Source organism: Pseudophryne corroboree, chromosome 3 (genome assembly GCF_028390025.1).
Source record: "Pseudophryne corroboree isolate aPseCor3 chromosome 3, aPseCor3.hap2, whole genome shotgun sequence".
NCBI classification, from domain to species: Eukaryota; Metazoa; Chordata; class Amphibia; order Anura; family Myobatrachidae; genus Pseudophryne; species Pseudophryne corroboree.
The window spans coordinates 483027745-483048970 of NC_086446.1; the positions used below are offsets into that span (position 1 = coordinate 483027745).

The following is a 21226-nucleotide window of genomic DNA, read 5'->3' on the forward strand; positions in this document are numbered from 1 at the left end:
ACGGACTACGAGAAATAGAATTACCGGTGAGTAAATTCTTATTTTCTCTGACGTCCTAAGTGGATGCTGGGACTCCGTAAGGACCATGGGGATTATACCAAAGCTCCCAAACGGGCGGGAGAGTGCGGATGACTCTGCAGCACCGAATGGGCAAACTCTAGGTCCTCCTCAGCCAGGGTGTCAAACTTGTAGAATTTAGCAAACGTGTTTGCCCCTGACCAAGTTGCAGCTCGGCAAAGTTGTAAAGCCGAGACCCCTCGGGCAGCCGCCCAAGATGAGCCCACTTTCCTTGTGGAATGGGCTTTTACTGATTTAGGATGCGGCAATCCAGCCGCAGAATGCGCCAGCTGAATTGTGCTACAAATCCAGCGAGCAATAGTCTGCTCAGAAGCAGGAGCACCTAGTTTGTTGGGTGCCTACAGGATAAAAAGCGAGTCAGTTTTCCTGACTCCAGCCGTCCTGGAAACATACATTTTCAAGGCCCTGACTACGTCCAGTAACTTGGAATCTTCCAAGCTCCTAGTAGCCGCAGGCACTACAATAGGTTGGTTCAAGTGAAAAGCTGATACCACCTTAGGGAGAAACTGGGGACGAGTCCTCAATTCTGCCCTATCCATATGGAAAATCAGATAAGGGCTTTTACACGACAAAGCCGCCAATTCTGACACACGCCTGGCCGAAGCCAAGGCCAATAACATGACCACTTTCCACGTGAGATATTTCAGATCCACAGTTTTAAGTGGCTCAAACCAATGTGATTTCAGGAAACTCAACACCACGTTGAGATCCCACGGTGCCACAGGAGGCACAAAAGGGGGCTGAATATGTAGCACTCCCTTTACAAAAGTCTGGACTGCAGACAGTGAAGCCAGTTCTTTCTGGAAGAAAAATCGACAGAGCCGAAATCTGGACCTTAATGGAACCCAATTTTAGGCCCATAGTCACTCCCGACTGTAGGAAGTGCAGAAAACGACCCAGCTGAAATTCCTCTGTTGGGGCCTTCCTGGCCTCACACCACGCAACATATTTTCGCCAAATACGGTGATAATGGTTTGCGGTTACTTCTTTCCTGGCTTTTATCAGCGTAGGAATGACTTCCTCCGGAATGCCCTTTTGCTTTAGGATCCGGAATTCAACCGCCATGCCGTCCAACGCAGCCGCGGTAAGTCTTGGAACAGACAGGGCCCCTGCTGTAGCAGATCCTGTCTGAGCGTAAGAGGCCATGGGTCCTCTGATATTATTTCTGTAATTTCTGGGTACCAAGCTCTTCTTGGTCCATCCGGAACCACGAGTATCGTTCTTACTCCTCGTTTTCTTATTATTCTCAGTACCTTTGGTATGAGAGGCAGAGGAGGGAACACATAAACCGACTGGTACACCCACGGTGTCACTAGAGCGTCCACAGCTATTGCCTGAGGGTCCCTTGACCTGGCGCAATATCTAGTTTTTTGTTTAGGCGGGACGCCATCATGTCCACCTGGGGCCTTTCCCAACGGTTTACCAACAGTTGGAAGACTTCTGGATGAAGTCCCCACTCTCCCGGGTGTCGGTCGTGTCTGCTGAGGAAGTCTGCTTCCCAGTTGTCCACTCCCGGAATGAACACTGCTGACAGTGCTAAGACGTGATTTTCCGCCCATCGGAGAATCCTTGTGGCTTCTGCCATCGCCATCCTGCTTCTTGTGCCGCCCTGTCGGTTTACATGGGCGACTGCCGTGATGTTGTCTGATTGGATCAGTACCGGCTGGTTTTGAAGCAGAGGCCTTGCCAGACTTAGGGCATTGTAAATGGCCCTCAGTTCCAGAATATTTATGTGTAGGGACGACTCCTGACTTGACCAAAGTTCTTGGAAATTTCTTCCCTGTGTGACTGCCCCCCAGCCTCGAAGGCTGGCATCCGTGGTTACCAGGACCCAGTCCTGTATGCCGAATCTGCGGCCCTCTTGAAGATGAGCACTCTGCAGCCACCACAGTAGAGATACCCTGGTCCTTGGAGACAGGGTTATCAGGCGATGCATCTGAAGATGCGATCCCGACCACTTGTCCAAGAGGTCCCACTAAAAGGTTCTTGTATAAAACCTGCCGAATGGAATTTTGCTTCGTAAGAAGCTACCATTTTTCCAAGGACTCGTGTGCAGTGATGCACCGATACCTGTTTTGGTTTCAGGAGGTCTCTGACTAGAGATGACAGCTCCTTGGCTTTCTCCTGCAGGAGAAACACTTTTTTCGAAGGAGTATCATCATTTCAGCCATTACCTTGGTAAAGACCCTCGGTGCCGTGGACAGTCCAAACGGCAGTGTTTGGAATTGGTAATGGCAATCCTGTACCACAATCTGAGGTACTCCTGGTGAGGATGGTAAATGGGGACATGTAGGTAAGCATCCTTGATGTCCAGGGATACCATGTAATCCCCCTCCTCCAGGCTTGCAATAACCGCCCTGAGCGATTCCATCTTGAACTTGAATTTTTTTATGTATGTGTTCAAGGATTTCAAATTTAAAATGGGTCTCACCGAACCGTCCGGTTTCGGTACCACAAACAGTGTGGAATAGTAACCCCGTCCTTGTTGAAGTAGGGGCACCTTGACTATCACCTGCTGGGAATACAGCTTGTGAATTGCCTCTAGCACAGCCTCCCTGCCTGAGGGAGTTGTCGGCAAGGCAGATTTGAGGAAACGGCGGGGGGGAGACGCCTCGAATTCCAGCTTGTACCCCTGAGATACTACTTGAAGGATCCAGGGATCCACCTGTGAGCGAGCCCACTGATCGCTGAAATTTTTGAGGCGGCCCCCCCACCGTACCTGGCTACGCCTGTGGAGCCCCCGCGTCATGCGGTGGACTCAGAGGAAGCGGGGGAAGAATTTTGATTCTGGGAACTGGCTGACTGGTGCATCTTTTTCCCTCTTCCCTCGTCTCTGTGCAGAAAGGAAGCGCCTTTGACCCGCTTGCTTTTCTGAAGCCGAAAGGACTGTACCTGATAATACAGTGCTTTTCTTAGGCTGTGAGGAAACCGGAGGTAAAAAAAATTCTTCCCAGCTGTTGCTGTGGATACGAGGTCCCAGAGACCATCCCCAAACAATTCCTCACCCTTATAAGGCTCTATGTGCCTTTTAAAGTCAGCATCACCTGTCCAGTGTCGGGTCTCTAATACCCTCCTGACAGAATGGACATTGCATTAATTCTGGATGCCAGCCGGCAAAATATCCCTCTGTGCATCCCTCATATATAAGACGACGTCTTATGTTCGCAAAATAGTATCCCTGTTTGACAGGGTTACAGACCACGCTGCAGCAGCACTATCTGCAGGTCTCAGTCTAGTACCTGAGTGTGTAAATACAGACTTCAGGATAGCCTCCTGCTTTTTATCAGCAGGTACCTTCAAAGTGGCCGTATCCTAAGACGGCAGTGCCACCTTTTTTAACAAACGTGTGAGCGCCTTATCCACCCTAGGGGATATCTCCCAGCGTAACTTATCCTCTGGCGGGAAAGGGTACGCCATCAGTAACTTTTTAGAAATTACCAGTTTATGTAACTTTTTAGAAATTACCAGTTTATCGGGGGAACCCACGCTTTTTCACACTTCATTCACTCATTTGATGGGGGAACAAAACACTGCCTGCTTTTTCTCCCCACACATAAAACCCTTTTTTTAGTGGTACTTGGGTTAATGTCAGAAATGTGTAACATTTTTTATTGCCGGGATCATGTAACGGATGTTCCTAGTGGATTGTGTATATGTCTCAACCTCGTCGACACTGGAGTCAGACTCCGTGTCGACATCTGTGTCTGCCATCTGAGGGAGCGGGCGTTTTTGAGCCCCTGATGGCCTTTGAGACGCCTGGGCAGGCGCGGGCTGAGAAGCCGGCTGTCCCATAGCTGTTACGTTATCCAGCCTTTTATGTAAGGAGTTGATACTGTCGGTTAATACCTTCCACCTATCCATCCACTCTGGTGTCGGCCCACAGGGGGCGACATCCCATTTATCGGCATCTGCTCCGCCTCCACATAAGCCTCATCAAACATGTCGACACAGCCGTACCGACACACCGCACACACACAGGGAATGCTCTGACTGAGGACAGGACCCCACACAGCCCTTTGGGGAGACAGAGAGAGAGTATGCCAGCACACACCAGAGCGCTATATAATGTAGGGAGTGAATTTTCCCCAATAGCTGCTTGTATAAACAATATTGCGCCTAAATTTAGTGCCCCCCCTCTCTTTTTAACCCTTTGAGCCTGAAAACTACAGGGGAGAGCCTGGGGAGCTGTCTTCCAGCTACACTGTGAAGAGAAAATGGCGCCAGTGTGCCGAGGGAGATAGCTCCGCCCCTTTTTCGCGGACTTTTCTCCCGCTTTTTTATGGATTCTGGCAGGGGTAATTATCACATATATAGCCTCTGGGGCTATATATTGTGATTAATTTGCCAGCCAAGGTGTTTTTATTGCTGCTCAGGGCGCCCCCCCCGCCCCCCCCCCCCCCAGCGTCCTGCACCCTCAGTGACCGGAGTGTGAAGTGTGTATGAGGAGCAATGGCGCACAGCTGCAGTGCTGTGCGCTACCTTGGTGAAGACTGAAGTCTTCTGCCGCCGATTTTCCGGACCATCTTCATGCTTCTGGCTCTGTAAGGGGGGCGGCGGCGCGGCTCCGGGAACGAACACCAAGGACGGGTCCTGCGGTCGATCCCTCTGGAGCTAATGGTAGCCGAAGAAGCCCAAGCTAGCTGCTAGCAGGTAGGTTCGCTTCTTCTCCCCTTAGTCCCTCGTTGCAGTGAGCCTGTTGCCAGCAGGTCTCACTGTAAAATAAAAAACCTAACATATACTTTCTTTCTAGGAGCTCAGGAGAGCCCCTAGTGTGCATCCAGCTCGGCCGGGCACAGAAATCTAACTGAGGTCTGGAGGAGGGGCATAGAGGGAAGAGCCAGTGCACACCAGGTAGTACCAAATCTTTCTTTTAGTGTGCCCAGTCTCCTGCGGAGCCGTCTATTCCCCATGGTCCTTACGGAGTCCCCAGCATCCACTAGGACGTCAGAGAAAAACGATTGCTTGATGGGATGCGAGAGGATTGTGTGGTAAAGCTGTACGGCCGTTCCTCTTCAGCAATTTATGAGCTATATGAGCTCATAAAAGAGGATTTGCAGCCCAATATGTCAACAAACAAAGCAGTGCCTGGGATGTGTAAACTTCGTGCGTTGAATTTTTTTTCCATCAGGCACATATCAGCCCACTTTAGCTGTAGTTTGAACCAATTCCTCAAGGCTCTTCTGAAGCACTCAGGGAAATTGATTAATTTCCCATGGTCTGATGCTGAGCAGCATGCTGTGAAGGCTGACTTTTATGCGGTTGGGCAAATACTCAATGTGCTTGGTGCAATAGGCTGCACCCACATTGCAATGACAGCACCACAGTGTTTTGAAGAATATTACCGCAACCAGAAAATCTTTCATTCGCTTAATGTTCAGATGATCTGTGACTCCAAGCTCACAATCATGAATGTGAATGCCTCATTCCCTGGTTCCACGCACGATTCTTTATTTTGCAGCAGTCAGCAGTTTGCCATATGTTTGAGGGAGCTTTTCCAAGCGCTTGGCTGCTGGGTAAGTTTAGTCCTTTAATTTTTTAATCAAGTGGTTGTTTGTTATTTTTGAAAATGTCTAATTTAATCTTAAATTTTTTTTATTTTTAGGTGATGCTGGATATGGGAATCTGTCGTGGTAACTCACCCCCCTCTCCGATCCACATGGTACTGCTGAAAGGAGGTATCAAAGGCCCTACAAAAAGACCAGCGTTGTTATAGAACGAACTTTTGGTGTTTTTAAAAGCCGCTTTACGTGCCTACAGCGTGGCAAGGGCATGCTGTGAAGGCTGACTTTTATGCGGTTGCGCAAATGCCCAATGTGCTTGGTGTAATGAACTGCTCCCACACTGCAATGACAGCACCACGCCGTTTGGAAGAATATTACCACAAGCAGAAATTCTTTCACTCGCTTAAAGGGGGTCATTCCGAGTTGATCGCTCGCTAGCAGTTTATAGCAGCCGTGCAAATGCATAGTCGCCGCCAACGGGGGAGTGTATTTTTGCTTTGCAGGAGTGCGAATGCCTGTGCAGCAGAGCGCCTGCAAACACATTTTGTGCAAAACAAGACCAGCCTTGTAGTTACTTATCCTGTGAGATGATTGCTGCTACGAGTGACACGATAATGACGTCAGATACCCACCCAACAAACGCCCGGCCACGCCTGCGTTTTTCCAAACACTCCCAGAAAACGGTCAGTTGACACCCATAAACGCCCTCATGTCAATCTCCTTGCGATCGGCTGTGCAATTGGAATCGTCGCTAGAACCAGTGCAAAACCACAAAGGCCTTTGTACCCGTACGACGCGCATGCGCATTGCAGTGCATACGCATGCACAGATTAGCCATTTTTTTCAATGATCGCTAAGCAGCGAACAATGGCAGCTAGCGATCAACTCGGAATGACCCCCAATGTTCAGATGATCTGTGTCTCCAAGCTCAGAATCATGAATGTGAATGCCTCATTCCCGGTTCTACTCATGGGCCCTCATTCCGAGTTGATCGTTCGCAAGGCGATTTTAGCAGAGTTGCTCACGCTAAGCCGCCGCCTACTGGGAGTGTATCTTAGCATCTTAAAATTGCGAACGATGTATTCGCAATATTGCGATTACAAACTAAGCAGTTTCAGAGTAGCTCCACACTTACTCGGCATCTGCGATCAGTTCAGTGCTTGTCGTTCCTGGTTTGACGTCACAAACACACCCAGCGTTTGCCCAGACACTCCCCCGTTTCCCCGGCCACTCCTGCGTTTTTTCCGGAAACGGTAGCGTTTTTTCCCGCACGCCCATAAAACGGCCTGTTTCCGCCCAGTAACACCCATTTCCTGTCAATCACACTACGATCGCCGGAGCGATGAAAAAGCAGTGAGTAAAAATACTATCTCCATTGTAAAATTACTTGGCGCAGTCGCAGTGCGAATATTGCGCATGCGTACTAAGCGGAATTTCACTGCGATGCGATGAAAAATACAGAGCGAACGACTCGGAATGAGGGCCCTGATTCTTTATTTTGCAGCAGTCAGCAGTTTGCCGTATGTTTGAGGGAGCTTATCCAAGCGGTTGGCTGCTGGGTAAGTTTAGTCCTTTCATTTTTTAATCAAGTGGTTGTTTGTTATTTTCAAAAATGTCTAATTTGATCTTAATTTTTTCATTTTTAGGTGATGCTGGATATAGGAACTTGTCATGGTTACTCTCCCCCCTCTCCGATCCACATAGTACTGCTGAAAGGAGGCATCAAAGGCCCCGCAAAAAGACCAGTTGTTATAGAACGAACTTTTGGTGTTCTTAAAAGCTGCTTTAGGTGCCTACAGCGCGGCAAATGCTCAATGTGCTTGGTGCAATAGACTGCACCCACATTGCAATGACAGCACCACGGCGTTTGGAAGAATATTACCGCAACCAGAAATTCTTTAATTCGCTTAATGTTCAGATGATCTGTGACTCCAAGCTCACAATCATGAATGTGAATGCCTCGTTCCCTGGTTCCACTCACGATTCTTTATTTTGCAGCAGTCAGCAGTTTGCCGTAGGTTTGAGGGAGCTTTTCCAAGTGGTTGGCTGCTGAATAAGTTTAGTCCTTTTATTTTTTAATCAAGTGGTTGTTTATTTTCGAAAATGTCTACTTTAATCCAAATTTTTTCATTTTTAGGTGATGCTGGATATGGGAATCTGTCGTGGTAATTCCCCCCCCCCCCCCCCCCCCTCTCCGATCCACATGGTACTGCTATAGGTAGATATCAAAGGCCCCACAAAAAGACCAGAGCTGTTATAGGGGGTCATTCTGAGTTGATCGCTAGCTGCAGTTGTTCGCAGCAAAACGATCAGGCTAAAAATCGGCATTTCTGCGCATGCGTATGCACCACAATGCGCACCCACGATGTACGGGTACAAAGGCATTTGTTGTTTTGCACAGGTTCTAGCGAAGATTTCAGTCGCACTGACGACCGCAAGAAGATTGACAGGAAGGGGGCGTTTCTGGGTGTCAACTGACCGTTTTCAGGGAGTGTTTGCAAAAACGCAGGCATGTCTGAAAAAATGAAGGCTTGGCTGGGCGTTCGCTGGGCGGGTGTATGACGTCAAATCCGGACACGAATAGGCTGAAGTGATCACAAGCGCTTAGTAGGTTCAAAGCTACTCAGAAACTGCACAAACTGTTTTTTCAGAGCTCGGCTGCACATGCGTTCGCACTTCTGCTAAGCTAAAATACACTCCCCAGTGGGCGGCAGCATAGCGTTTGCACGGCTGCTAAAACTAGCTAGCGAGCGATCAACTCGGAATGACCCCCATAGAACGAACTTTTGGTGTTCTTAAAAGCCGCATTTGGTGCCTAGAGCAAGGGCATGCTGTGAAGGCTGACTTTATGCAGTTGCGCAAATGCCCAATGTGCTTGGTGCAATAGACTGCACCCACATTGCAATGACAGCACCACGGAGTTTGGAAGAATATTACCACAACTAGAAATTTTTTCATTCGCTTAATGTTCAGATGATCTGTGACTCCAATCTCACAATCATGAATGTGAATGCCTCATTCCCTGGTTCCACTCATGATTCTTTATTTTGCCGCAGTCAGCAGTTTGCCGTATGTTTGAGGGAGCTTTTCCAAGCGGTTGGCTGCTGGGTAAGTTTAGTCCTTTTATTTTTTAATCAAGTGGTTGTTTGTTATTTTCGAAATGACTAATGAGGAATAATAAGAATTTACTTACCGATAATTCTATTTCTCGTAGTCCGTAGTGGATGCTGGGGACTCCGTCAGGACCATGGGGATTAGCGGCTCCGCAGGAGACAGGGCACAAAAGTAAAAGCTTTAGGATCAGGTGGTGTGCACTGGCTCCTCCCCCTATGACCCTCCTCCAAGCCTCAGTTAGGATACTGTGCCCGGACGAGCGTACACAATAAGGAAGGATTTTGAATCCCGGGTAAGACTCATACCAGCCACACCAATCACACTGTACAACCTGTGATCTGAACCCAGTTAACAGCATGATAACAGCGGAGCCTCTGAAAAGATGGCTCACAACAATAATAACCCGATTTTTGTAACAATAACTATGTACAAGTATTGCAGACAATCCGCACTTGGGATGGGCGCCCAGCATCCACTACGGACTACGAGAAATAGAATTATCGGTAAGTAAATTCTTATTTTCTCTGACGTCCTAAGTGGATGCTGGGGACTCCGTCAGGACCATGGGGATTATACCAAAGCTCCCAAACGGGCGGGAGAGTGCGGATGACTCTGCAACACCGAATGAGAGAACTCCAGGTCCTCCTCAGTCAGGGTGTGCCCCTGACCAAGTATCAGCTCGGCAAAGTTGTAAAGCCGAGACCCCTCGGGCAGCCGCCCAAGATGAGCCCACCTTCCTTGTGGAATGGGCATTTACATATTTTGGCTGTGGCAGGCCTGCCACAGAATGTGCAAGCTGAATTGTACTACACATCCAACTAGCAATCGTCTGCTTAGAAGCAAGAGCACCCAGTTTGTTGGGTGCATACAGGATAACAGCAAGTCAGTTTTCCTGACTCCAGCCGTCCTGGAAACTATATTTTCAGGGCCCTGACAACATCTAGCAACTTGGAGTCCTCTAAGTCCCTAGTAGCCGCAGGTACCACAATAAGCTGGTTCGGGTGAAACACTGACACCACCTTAGGGAGAAACTGGGGATGAGTCCGCAGCTCTGCCCTGTCCGAATGGACAATCAGATATGGGCTTTTTTGAGACAAACGCCGCCAATTCTGACACTCGCCTGGCCGAGGCCAGGGCCAACAGCATGGTCACTTTCCCTGTGAGATATTTCAAATCCACAGATTTGAGCGGTTTAAACCAATGTGGTTTTAGGAATCCCAGAACTACGTTGAGATCCCACAGTGCCACTGGAGGCACAAAAGGGGGTTGTATATGCAGTACTCCCTTGACAAACTTCTGGACTTCAGGAACTGAAACCAATTCTTTCTGGAAGAAAATCGACAGGGCCGAAATTTGAACCTTAATGGACCCCAATTTGAGGCCCATAGACACTCCTGTTTGCAGGAAATGCAGGAAACGACCGAGTTGAAATTTCTTCATGGGGCCTTCCTGGCCTCACACCACGCAACATATTTTCGCCACATGTGGTGATAATATTGTGCGGTCACCTCCTTCCTGGCTTTGACCAGGGTAGGAATGACCTCTTCCGGAATGCCTTTTTCCCTTAGGATCCGGCGTTCAACCGCCATGCCGTCAAACGCAGCCGCGGTAAGTCTTGGAACAGACATGGTACTTGCTGAAGCAAATCCCTTCTTAGCGGCAGAGGCCATGAGTCCTCTGTGAGCATCTCTTGAAGTTCCGGGTACCAAGTCCTTCTTGGCCAATCCGGAGCCACGAGTATAGTTCTTACTCCTCTACGTCTTATAATTCTCAATACCTTGGGTATGAGAAGCAGAGGAGGGAAGACATACACCGACTGGTACACCCACGGTGTTACCAGAACGTCCACAGCTATTGCCTGAGGGTCTTCTGACCTGGCGCAATACTTGTCCAGTTTTTTGTTCAGGCGGGACGCCATCATGTCCACCTTTGGTCTTTTCCAACGGTTCACAATCATGTGGAAGACTTCCCGATGAAGTCCCCACTCTCCCGGGTGGAGGTTGTGCCTGCTGAGGAAGTCCGCTTCCCAGTTGTCCACTCCCGGAATGAACACTGCTGACAGTGCTATCACATGATTTTCCGCCCAGCGAAAAATCCTTGCAGTTTCTGCCATTGCCCTCCTGCTTCTTGTGCCGCCCTGTCTGTTTACGTGGGCGACTGCCGTGATGTTGTCCCACTGGATCAATACCGGCTGACCTTGAAGCAGAGGTCTTGCTAAGCTTAGAGCATTGTAACTTGCCTTAGCTCCAGTATATTTATGTGGAGAAAAATCTCCAGAATTGATCACGCTCCCTGGAAAATTTTTCCCTGTGTGACTGCTCCCCAGCCTCTCAGGCTGGCCTCCGTGGTCACCAGCATCCAATCCTGAATGCCGAATCTGCGGCCCTCTAGAAGATGAGCACTCTGTAACCACCACAGGAGAGACACCCTTGTCCTTGGAGATAGGGTTATCCGCTGATGCATCTGAAAATGCGATCCGGACCATTTGTCCAGCGGATCCCACTGAAAAGTTCTTGCGTGGAATCTGCCGAATGGAATCGCTTCGTAATAAGCCACCATTTTTCCCAGGACTCTTGTGCAATGATGCACTGACACTTTTCCTGGTTTTAGGAGGTTCCTGACTAGCTCGGATAACTCCCTGGCTTTCTCCTCCGGGAGAAACACCTTTTTCTGGACTGTGTCCAGAACCATCCCTAGGAACAGCAGACGTGTCGTCGGAAACGGCTGCGATTTTGGATATTTAGAATCCACCCGTGCTGTCGTAGAACTACTTGAGATAGTGCTACTCCGACTTCCAACTGTTTTCTGGACCTTGCCCTTATCAGGAGATCGTCCAAGTAAGGGATAATTAAGACGCCTTTTCTTTGAAGAAGAATCATCATTTCGGCCATTACTTTGGTAAAGACCCGGGGTGCCGTGGACAATCCAAACGGCAGCGTCTGAAACTGATAGTGACAGTTCCGTACCACGAACCTGAGGTACCCTTGGTGAGAAGGGCAATTTGGGACATGGAGGTAAGCATCCTTGATGTCCAGGGACACCATATAGTCCCCTTCTTCCTGGTTCGCTATCACTGCTCTGAGTGACTCCATCTTGATTTGAACCTTTGTATGTAAGTGTTCAAAGATTTCCCATTTAGAATAGGTCTCACCAAGCCGTCTGGCTTCAGTACCACAATATAGTGTGGAATAATACCCCTTTCCTTGTTGTAGGAGGGGTACTTTGATTATCACCTGCTGGGAATACAGCTTGTGAATTGTTTCCAATACTGCCTCCCTGTCGGAGGAAGACGTTGGTAAAGCAGACATCAGGAGCCTGCGAGGGGGAGACGTCTCGAATTTCCAGTCTGTACCCCTGGGATACTACTTGTAGGATCCAGGGATCCACTTGCGAGTGAGCCCACTACGCGCTGAAACTCTTGAGACGACCCCCCACCGCACTTGAGTCCGCTTGTACGGCCCCAGCGTCATGCTGAGGACTTGGCAGAAGCTGTGGAGGGCTTCTGTTCCTGGGAATGGGCTGCCTGCTGCAGTCTTCTTCCCTTTCCTCTATCCCTGGGCAGATATGACTGGCCTTTTGCCCGCTTGCCCTTATGGGGACGAAAGGACTGAGGCTGAAAAGACGGTGTCTTTTTCTGCTGAGATGTGATTTGGGGTAAAAAAGGTGGATTTTCCAGCTGTTGCCGAGGCCACCAGGTCCGATGGACCGACCCCAAATAACTCCTCCCCTTTATACGGCAATACTTCCATGTGCCGTTTGGAATCTGCATCACCTGACCACCTGGCAGATATGGACATCGCACTTACTCTTGATGCCAGAGTGCAAATATCCCTCTGTGCATCTCGCATATATAGAAATGCATCCTTTATAGTCAATAAAATACTGTCCCTGTCAAGGGTATCAATATTTTCAGTCAGGGAATCCGACCAAGCCACCCCAGCGCTGCACATCCAGGCTGAGGCGATCGCTGGTCGCAGTATAACACCAGTATGTGTGTATATACCTTTTTAGGATATTTTCCAGCCTCTCAGCTGGCTCCTTGAGGGCGGCCCTATCTGGAGACGGTACCGCCACTTGTTTTGATAAGCGTGTGAGCGCCTTATCCACCCTAAAGGGTGTTTCCCAACGCGCCCTAACTTCTGGCGGGAAAGGGTATACCGCCAATAATTTTCTATCGGGGGAAACCCACGCATCATCACACACTTCATTTAATTTATCTGATTCAGGAAAAAATAAGAATTTACTTACCGATAATTCTATTTCTCGTAGTCCGTAGTGGATGCTGGGGACTCCGTCAGGACCATGGGGAATAGCGGGCTCCGCAGGAGACAGGGCACATCTAAAAAAGCTTTTAGGTCACATGGTGTGTACTGGCTCCTCCCCCTATGACCCTCCTCCAAGCCTCAGTTAGGTACTGTGCCCGGACGAGCGTACACAATAAGGAAGGATCTTGAATCCCGGGTAAGACTCATACCAGCCACACCAATCACACCGTACCACTTGTGATCTTAACCCAGTTAACAGTATGATAACAAAACGAAGTAGCCTCTGAAAAGATGGCTCACAACAAGAATAACCCGATTTTTGTAACAATAACTATGTACAAGCATTGCAGACAATCCGCACTTGGGATGGGCGCCCAGCATCCACTACGGACTACGAGAAATAGAATTATCGGTAAGTAAATTCTTATTTTCTCTAACGTCCTAGTGGATGCTGGGGACTCCGTCAGGACCATGGGGATTATACCAAAGCTCCCAAACGGGCGGGAGAGTGCGGATGACTCTGCAGCACCGAATGAGAGAACTCCAGGTCCACCTTAGCCAGAGTATCAAATTTGTAAAATTTTACAAACGTGTTCTCCCCTGACCACGTAGCTGCTCGGCAAAGTTGTAATGCCGAGACCCCTCGGGCAGCCGCCCAAGATGCGCCCACTTTCCTAGTGGAGTGGGCCTTTACAGATTTAGGCTGTGGCACGCCTGCCACAGAATGTGCAAGTTGGATTGTGCTACAGATCCAACGTGCAATCGTCTGTTTAGACGCAGGAGCACCCATATTGTTGGGTGCATACAATATAAACAGCAAGTCAGACTTTCTGACTCCAGCCGTCCTAAACTATATATATATATATATATATATATATATATATATTTTTAGGGTCCTGACAACGTCTATTAACCTGGAGTCCTCCAAGTCCCTAGAAGCCGCAGGCTACATAATAAGTTGTTTCAGGTGAAAAACCTGACACCCCCTTAGGAAGAAAACTGGAGACGAGTCCCAGTTCTGCCCTGTCCGAATGGAAATTTAAATATGGACTTTTGTAAGACAAAGCCGCCCATTCTGACAATCGCCTGGCCGAGGCCAGGACCAACAGCATGGTCACTGTCCATGTGAGATATTGGTCAACAGCATGTTCACTTTCCATGTGATATATTTCAAATCCACAGATTTGAGCGGTTCAAACCAATATGATTTTAAGGAATCCCAACACTATGTTGAGATCCCACGGTGCCACTAGAGGCACAAAAAGGGGTGTATATGCAATACTCCCTTGACAATCTGGACTTCAGGAACTGAAGTCAATTCTTTTCGGAAGAAATTCTACAGGGCCGAAACTTAAAACCTTAAAGAACCCCAATTTTAGGCTCAAAACACTCCTGTTTTCAGGAAGTGTAGAATTCGACCTAGTTGAATTTTCTTCGTGGGGCCTTCCTGGCCTCACCCACGCAACATATTTTTACCACCTGTGGTGATGACGTTGTGCGGTCACCTCCTTCCTGGCTTTGACCAGGGTAGGTATGACCTCTTATGGAATGCCTTTTTCCTTCAGGATCCGGCATTCAACCGCCATGCCGTCAAACGCAGCCGCGGTAAGTCTTGGAATAGACATGGTACCTGCTGAAGCAAGTCCCTTCTTAGCTCCCCAGGCCCTTAGTCCTCTGTGAGCATCTCTTGAAGTTCCGGGTACCAAGTCCCTCTTGGCCAATCCGGAGTCACGAGTATAGTTCATACTCCTCTATATCTTATAATTCTCAATACCTTGGTTATGAGAAGCAGAGGAGGGAACACATACACCGACTGTTACACCCACGGTGTTACTAGGACATCCACAGCTATCGCCTGAAGGTCTCATGACCTGGCGCAATACCTGTCCCGTTTTTTGTTCGGGCGGGACGCCATCATTTCCACCTTTGGTCTTTGCCAATGGCTCACAATCATGCGGAAAAACTTCCCTATGAAGTTCCCACTCTCCCAGGTGGAGGTCATGCCTGCTGAGGAAGTCTGCTTCCCAGTCGTCCACTCCCGGAGAGAACACTGCTGACAGTGCTATTACATGATTTTCCGCCTAGCGAAAAATCCTTGCAGTTTTTTCACTGCCCTCCAGCTTCTTGTGTCGCCGTTTCTGTTTACGTGGGCGACTGCCGTGATGTTATCCCACTGGATCAATACCGGCTGACCTTGAAGCAGAGGTCTTGCTAAGTTTAGAGCCTTATAATTTTGCTCTTAGCTCTATCTATGTGGAGAGAATTCTCCAGACTTGATCACACTTTCCTGGAAAATTTTTCCCTGTGTGACTGCTCCCCAGCCTCTCAGGCTGGCCTCCGTGGTCACCAGCATCCAATCCTGAATGCTGAATCTGTGGCCCTCTAGAAGATGAGCACTCTGTAATCACCACAGGAGAGACACCCTTGTCCTTGGATATAGGGTTATCCGCTGATGCATCTGAAGATGCGATCCGGACCATTTGTCCAGCAGATCCCACTGAAGAGTTCTTGCGTGAAATCTGCCGAATGGAATTGCTTCGTAATAAGCCACCATTTTTTACCAGGACTCTTGTGCAATGATGCACTGACACTTTTCCTGGTTTTAGGAGGATCCCGATTAGCTCGGATAACTCCCTGGCTTTCTCCTCTGGGAGAAACACCTTTTTCTGGACTGTGTCCAGAATCATCCCTAGGAACAGTAGACGTGTCCTCGGAAAAGCTACGATTTTGGAATATTTAAAATCCACTCGTGCTGTCGTAGAACTATTAAAGATAGTGCTACTCCGACCTCCAACTGTTCTCTGGACCTTGCCCTTATCAGGAAAGCGTCCAAGTTTCTTTTAAGAAGAATCATCATTTCGGCCATTACCTTGGTAAAGACCCGGGGCGCCGTGGACAATCCAAACGGCAGCGTCTGAACTGATAGTGACAGTTCTGTACCACGAACCTGAAGTACCCTTGGTGAGAAGGGCAAATTTGGACATGTAGGTAAATGTCCCTGATATCCAGTGACACCATCTCGTCCCCTTCTTCCTGGTTCGCTATCACTGCTCTGAGTGACTCCATCTTGATTTGAACGCTTGTATGTAAGTGTTCAAATATTTCAGATCTCACCGAGCCGTTTGGCTTCAGTACCACAATATAGTGTGGAATAATACCCCCTCCCTTGTTGTAGGAGGGGTACTTTGATTATCACCTGCTGGGAATACAGCCTGTGAATTGTTTCCAATACTGCCTCCCTGTCGGAGGTAGACGTTGGTAAAACAGACTTCCGGAACTTGTGAGGAAGAGACGTCTCGAATTTCCAATGTACACCTGGGATACTACATGTAGGATCCAGGAGTCCCCTTGCGAGTGAGCCCACTGCGTGCTGAAACTCTTGAGATGACCCCCTACCGCACCTGAGTCCGCTTGTACTGCCCCAGCGTCATGCTGCGGACTTGGAAGAAGCTGTGAAGGGCTTCTGTTCCTGGGAATGGGCTGCTTGCTGCAGTCTTCTTCCCGTTCCTCTACCCCATGGCAGATATGACTGGCCTTTGCCCGCCTGCCCGTATGGGGACGAAAGGACTGAGACTGAAAAGACTGTGTCCTTTTCTGCTGAGATGTGACTCGGGGAACAAAAGGTGGATTTTTCAGCTGTTGCCATGGCCACCAGGTCCGATGGACCGCCCCTTTATACGGCAATACTTCCATGTGCCGTCTGGAATCTGCCTCACCTGACCACTGTCGTGTCTTCGTCTGGCAGATATGGACATCACATTTACTCTTGATGCCAGAATGCAAATATCCCTCTGCGCATCACGCATATATAGAAATGCATCCTTAAAATGCTCTATAGACAATAAAATCTTGTCCCTGTCAAGGGTATCAAAATTTTCAGTCAGGAAATCCGACCAAGCCCCCTCAGCGCTGCACATCCAGTCTGAGGCGATTGCTGGTCGCAGTATAACACCAGTATGTGTGTATATACTTCTTAGGCTATTTTTCAGCTTCCTATCAGCTGGCTCCTTGAGGGCGGCCGTATCTGGAGACGGTAACGCCACTTGTTTTATAAGCGTGTGAGCGCCTTATCCACCCTAAGGTGTGTTTCCCAACTCGCCCTTACTTCTGGCGGGAAAGGGTATACCGCCCATAACTTTCTATCGGAGGAACCCCACGTATCATCACACACTTCATTTAATTTATCTGATTCAGGCAAAACTACAAGTAGTTTATTCACACCCTACAAAATACCCTTATTTGTGGTACTTGTAGTATCAGAAATATGTAACACCTCCTTCATTGCCCTTAACATGTAACGTGTGGCCCTAAAGGAAAATACGTTTGTTTCTTCACCGTCGACACTGGAGTCAGTGTCCGTGAGGTAAATGGGCGTTTTTACAAGCCCCTGACGGTGTCTGAGACGCCTGGACAGGTACTAATTTGTTTGCCGGTCGTCTCATGTCGTCAACCGGCTCGCAGCGTGTTGACATGATCACGTACTTCCACAAGTAAGCCATCCATTCCGGTGTCGACTCCCTAGAGAGTGACATCACCATTACAGGCAATTTGCTCCGCCTCCTCACCAACATTTTTCTCATACATGTCGACAAACACGTACCGACATACAGCACCCACACAGGGAATGCTCTGATAGAGGACAGGACCCACTAGCCCTTTGGGGAGACAGAGGGAGAGTTTGCCAGCACACACCAAAATGCTATAATTATACAGGGACAACCTTTATAAAAGTGTTCCTCCCTTATAGCATTTAATATATATTTATATCGCCAAATCAGTGCCCCCCCTCTCTGTTTTAACCCTGTTTCTGTAGTGCAGTGCAGGGGAGAGCATGGGAGCCTTCCCCTCAGCCTTTCTGTGAGGGAAAATGGCGCTGTGTGCTGAGGAGAATAAGCTCCGCCCCCTTTTCGGCGGGTTTTTTCTCCCGGTTTTTAAGAACTGGCCTGGGTTAAAATACATACATATAGCCTTAATGGCTATATGTGATGTATTTATTTTGCCAATAAGGTACTTATATTGCTGCCCAGGGCGCCCCCAGCAGCGCCCTGCACCCTCCGTGACTAGGTCAGTGAGCCGTGTGACAACAATGGCGCACAGCTGCAGTGCTGTGCGCTACCTTCATGAAGACTGTGAAGTCTTCTGCCGCCTGTTTCCGGACCTCCGTTCTGCCGTCTTCTTCAGCGTCTGTAAGGGGGATCGGCGGCCCGGCTCCGGGACGAACCCCAGGCTGACCTGTGTTCCGACTCCCTCTGGAGCTCAGTGTCCAGTAGCCTAAGATCCCAATCCATCCTGCACGCAGGTGAGTTGGAGATCTCTCCCCTAAGTCCCTCGTTGCAGTGATCCTGTTGCCAGCAGGAATCACTGAATGAAACCTAAAAAAAAACTTTTCTAAACAGCTCTTTAAGAGAGCCACCTAGATTGCACCCTTCTCGGACGGGCACAAAAACCTAACTGAGGCTTGGAGGAGGGTCATAGGGGGAGGAGCCAGTACACACCATGTGACCTAAAAGCTTTTTTAGATGTGCCCTGTCTCCTGCGGAGCCCGCTATTCCCCATGGTCCTGACTGAGTCCCCAGCATCCACTAGGACGTTAGAGAAACTACAGGTAGTTTTTTCACACCCCACATAATACCCTTCTTGTGGTACTTGCAGTATCAGAAATATGTAACACCTCCTTCATTGCCCTTAACATGTAACGTGTGGCCCTAAAGGAAAATACGTTTGTTTCTTCACCGTCGACACTGGAGTCAGTGTCCGTGTCTGTGTCGACCGACTGAGGTAAATGAGCGTTTTACAGCCCCTGACGGTGTTTGAGACGCCTGGACAGGTACTAATTTGTTTGCCGGCCGTCTCATGTCGTCAACCGACCTTGCAGCGTGTTGACATTATCACGTAATTCCTTAAATAAGCCATCCATTCCGGTGTCGACTCCCTAGAGAGTGACATCACCATTTCAGGCAATTGCTCCGCCTCCTCACCAACATCGTCCTCATACATGTCGACACACACGTACCGACACACAGCACACACACAGGGAATGCTCTGATAGAGGACAGGACCCCACTAGCCCTTTGGGGAGACAGAGGGAGAGTTTGCCAGCACACACCAAAAACGCTATAATTATACAGGGACAACCTTTATATAAGTGTTTTTCCCTTATAGCATTTTAATATATATATATACACATATCGCCAAATAAGTGCCCCCCCTCTCTGTTTTAACCCTGTTTCTGTAGTGCAGTGCAGGGGAGAGCCTGGGAGCCTTCCCACCAGCATTTCTGTGAGGGAAAATGGCGCTGTGTGCTGAGGAGAATAGGCCCCGCCCCCTTTTCGGCGGGCTTCTTCTCCCGTTTTTCTGAGACCTGGCAGGGGTTAAATACATCCATATAGCCCCCAGGGGCTATATGTGATGTATTTTTAGCCAGAATAAGGTACTATCATTGCTGCCCAGGGCGCCCCCCCCCAGCGCCCTGCACCCTCAGTGACCGCTGCTATGAAGTGTGCTGACAACAATGGCGCACAGCTGCAGTGCTGTGCGCTACCTTATGAAGACTGAAGAGTCTTCTGCCGCCGTTTCTGGACCTCTTCACTTTTCGGCATCTGCAAGGGGGGTCGGCGGCGCGGCTCCGGGACGAACCCCAGGGTGAGACCTGTGTTCCGACTCCCTCTGGAGCTAATGGTGTCCAGTAGCCTAAGAAGCCAATCCATCCTGCACGCAGGTGAGTTCACTTCTCTCCCCTAAGTCCCTCGTAGCAGTGAGCCTGTTGCCAGCAGGACTCACTGAAAATAAAAAACCTAACAAACTTTTACTCTAAGCAGCTCTTTAGGAGAGCCACCTAGATTGCACCCTTCTCGGCCGGGCCCAAAAATCTAACTGAGGCTTGGAGGAGGGTCATAGGGGGAGGAGCCAGTGCACACCACCTGATCCTAAAGCTTTTACTTTTGTGCCCTGTCTCCTGCGGAGCCGCTAATCCCCATGGTCCTGACGGAGTCCCCAGCATCCACTTAGGGCGTCAGAGAAAAGGTGATACATTTCCTAGAGATACTAGTACTTACGCATAGGGAGAAATAGAATGACAGTAATCATATGATTGTTACTATGCTAATATTGTGTAATCATTTTGTTGTGTTTGTATATTGATACAGTAGATGTCTCTTCATATATACAGATAGTAATCAAAGTCTTATGGGAGAGACATATCAAAGGAAAAACATCCATCACCAGGATTCCAAAAAAAGAATTGAGCTTAACAATAACATATTGGAAGAGGAATAGGGTAATAATGGGATGTAATTATGCGACCGGCGGTCCAGACAGAGAGCTAACTTACCCGGTTACCTGTAACCATACCTGAACCTATGCTGTTCCTTGTAGTGCCAATGGGAGATCCTGGGGGTGGCTCCCGGGTAAGTTAGCTCTCTGTCTGGATGTGTTTTAGTAATAGCCTTTATCATGAGGCCTACTGTGACAAATTACATGGCCCTATGTGGGCACTGCTATTATGTAGTGTTACGACTGCTGATATCGGATAAGCTGTGAAGTGGCCAGCAGCTAAACATGTGTTTGCAAATATGTGTGACTAATTCTCTGAATTTCTATCACCAGATAGGTTCAGGTATGGTTGCCGGTTATTTTTAGTGTGCTGGGGGGAAATTTAGGGGTGGGGATTTGCAACACCCCTCCCCCTCTGTCTGTTGTAGGTCTAGGAGGCGCCGTGTGCTTCCTGTTGCCGGTTGCCGTGGAGACGCTTTTCGCCCAACTGACGGGCTTGGTCACTCATCATTTCCCTGCCTTCTCCCTGCATTTTTATTCTATATTAGTCTCAAACTACCACACAACCATAATATAACATAGAAAAACCAAAAAGTCTGATTCTGGACAGTTTTATTTTTTTTTGCTCTGTATTTCTTGATATAGGTATTAACACTATTGCCTTATTTACTTTAACCACTTAACTGACAAATTGTTGGATTTTTTATGAGTGAATTAGGTGAAGAACATGCATTTAGACTTATCCAAAATGATTGTTTTATATATATATATATATATATATATATAATAAGAATTTACTTACCGATAATTCTATTTCTCGGAGTCCGTAGTGGATGCTGGGGTTCCTGAAAGGACCATGGGGAATAGCGGCTCCGCAGGAGACAGGGCACAAAAAGTAAAGCTTTCCGATCAGGTGGTGTGCACTGGCTCCTCCCCCTATGACCCTCCTCCAAGCCTCAGTTAGGTACTGTGCCCGGACGAGCGTACACAATAAGG

The 21226-nt window shown here is 48.6% G+C and overlaps 1 protein-coding gene across 1 annotated transcript; it reads left to right on the plus strand.

The window, feature by feature from the left end:
- Positions 1–5048: 5048 nt before the first annotated feature.
- LOC135057313 (putative nuclease HARBI1) lies at positions 5049–7411 on the plus strand. Its single transcript, XM_063963203.1, has 3 exons — positions 5049–5591; positions 5681–5737; positions 7226–7411. Exons 1-3 carry the CDS (start codon positions 5049–5051, stop codon positions 7409–7411), a joined length of 786 nt encoding a protein of 261 aa, XP_063819273.1.
- Positions 7412–21226: the final 13815 nt, after the last annotated feature.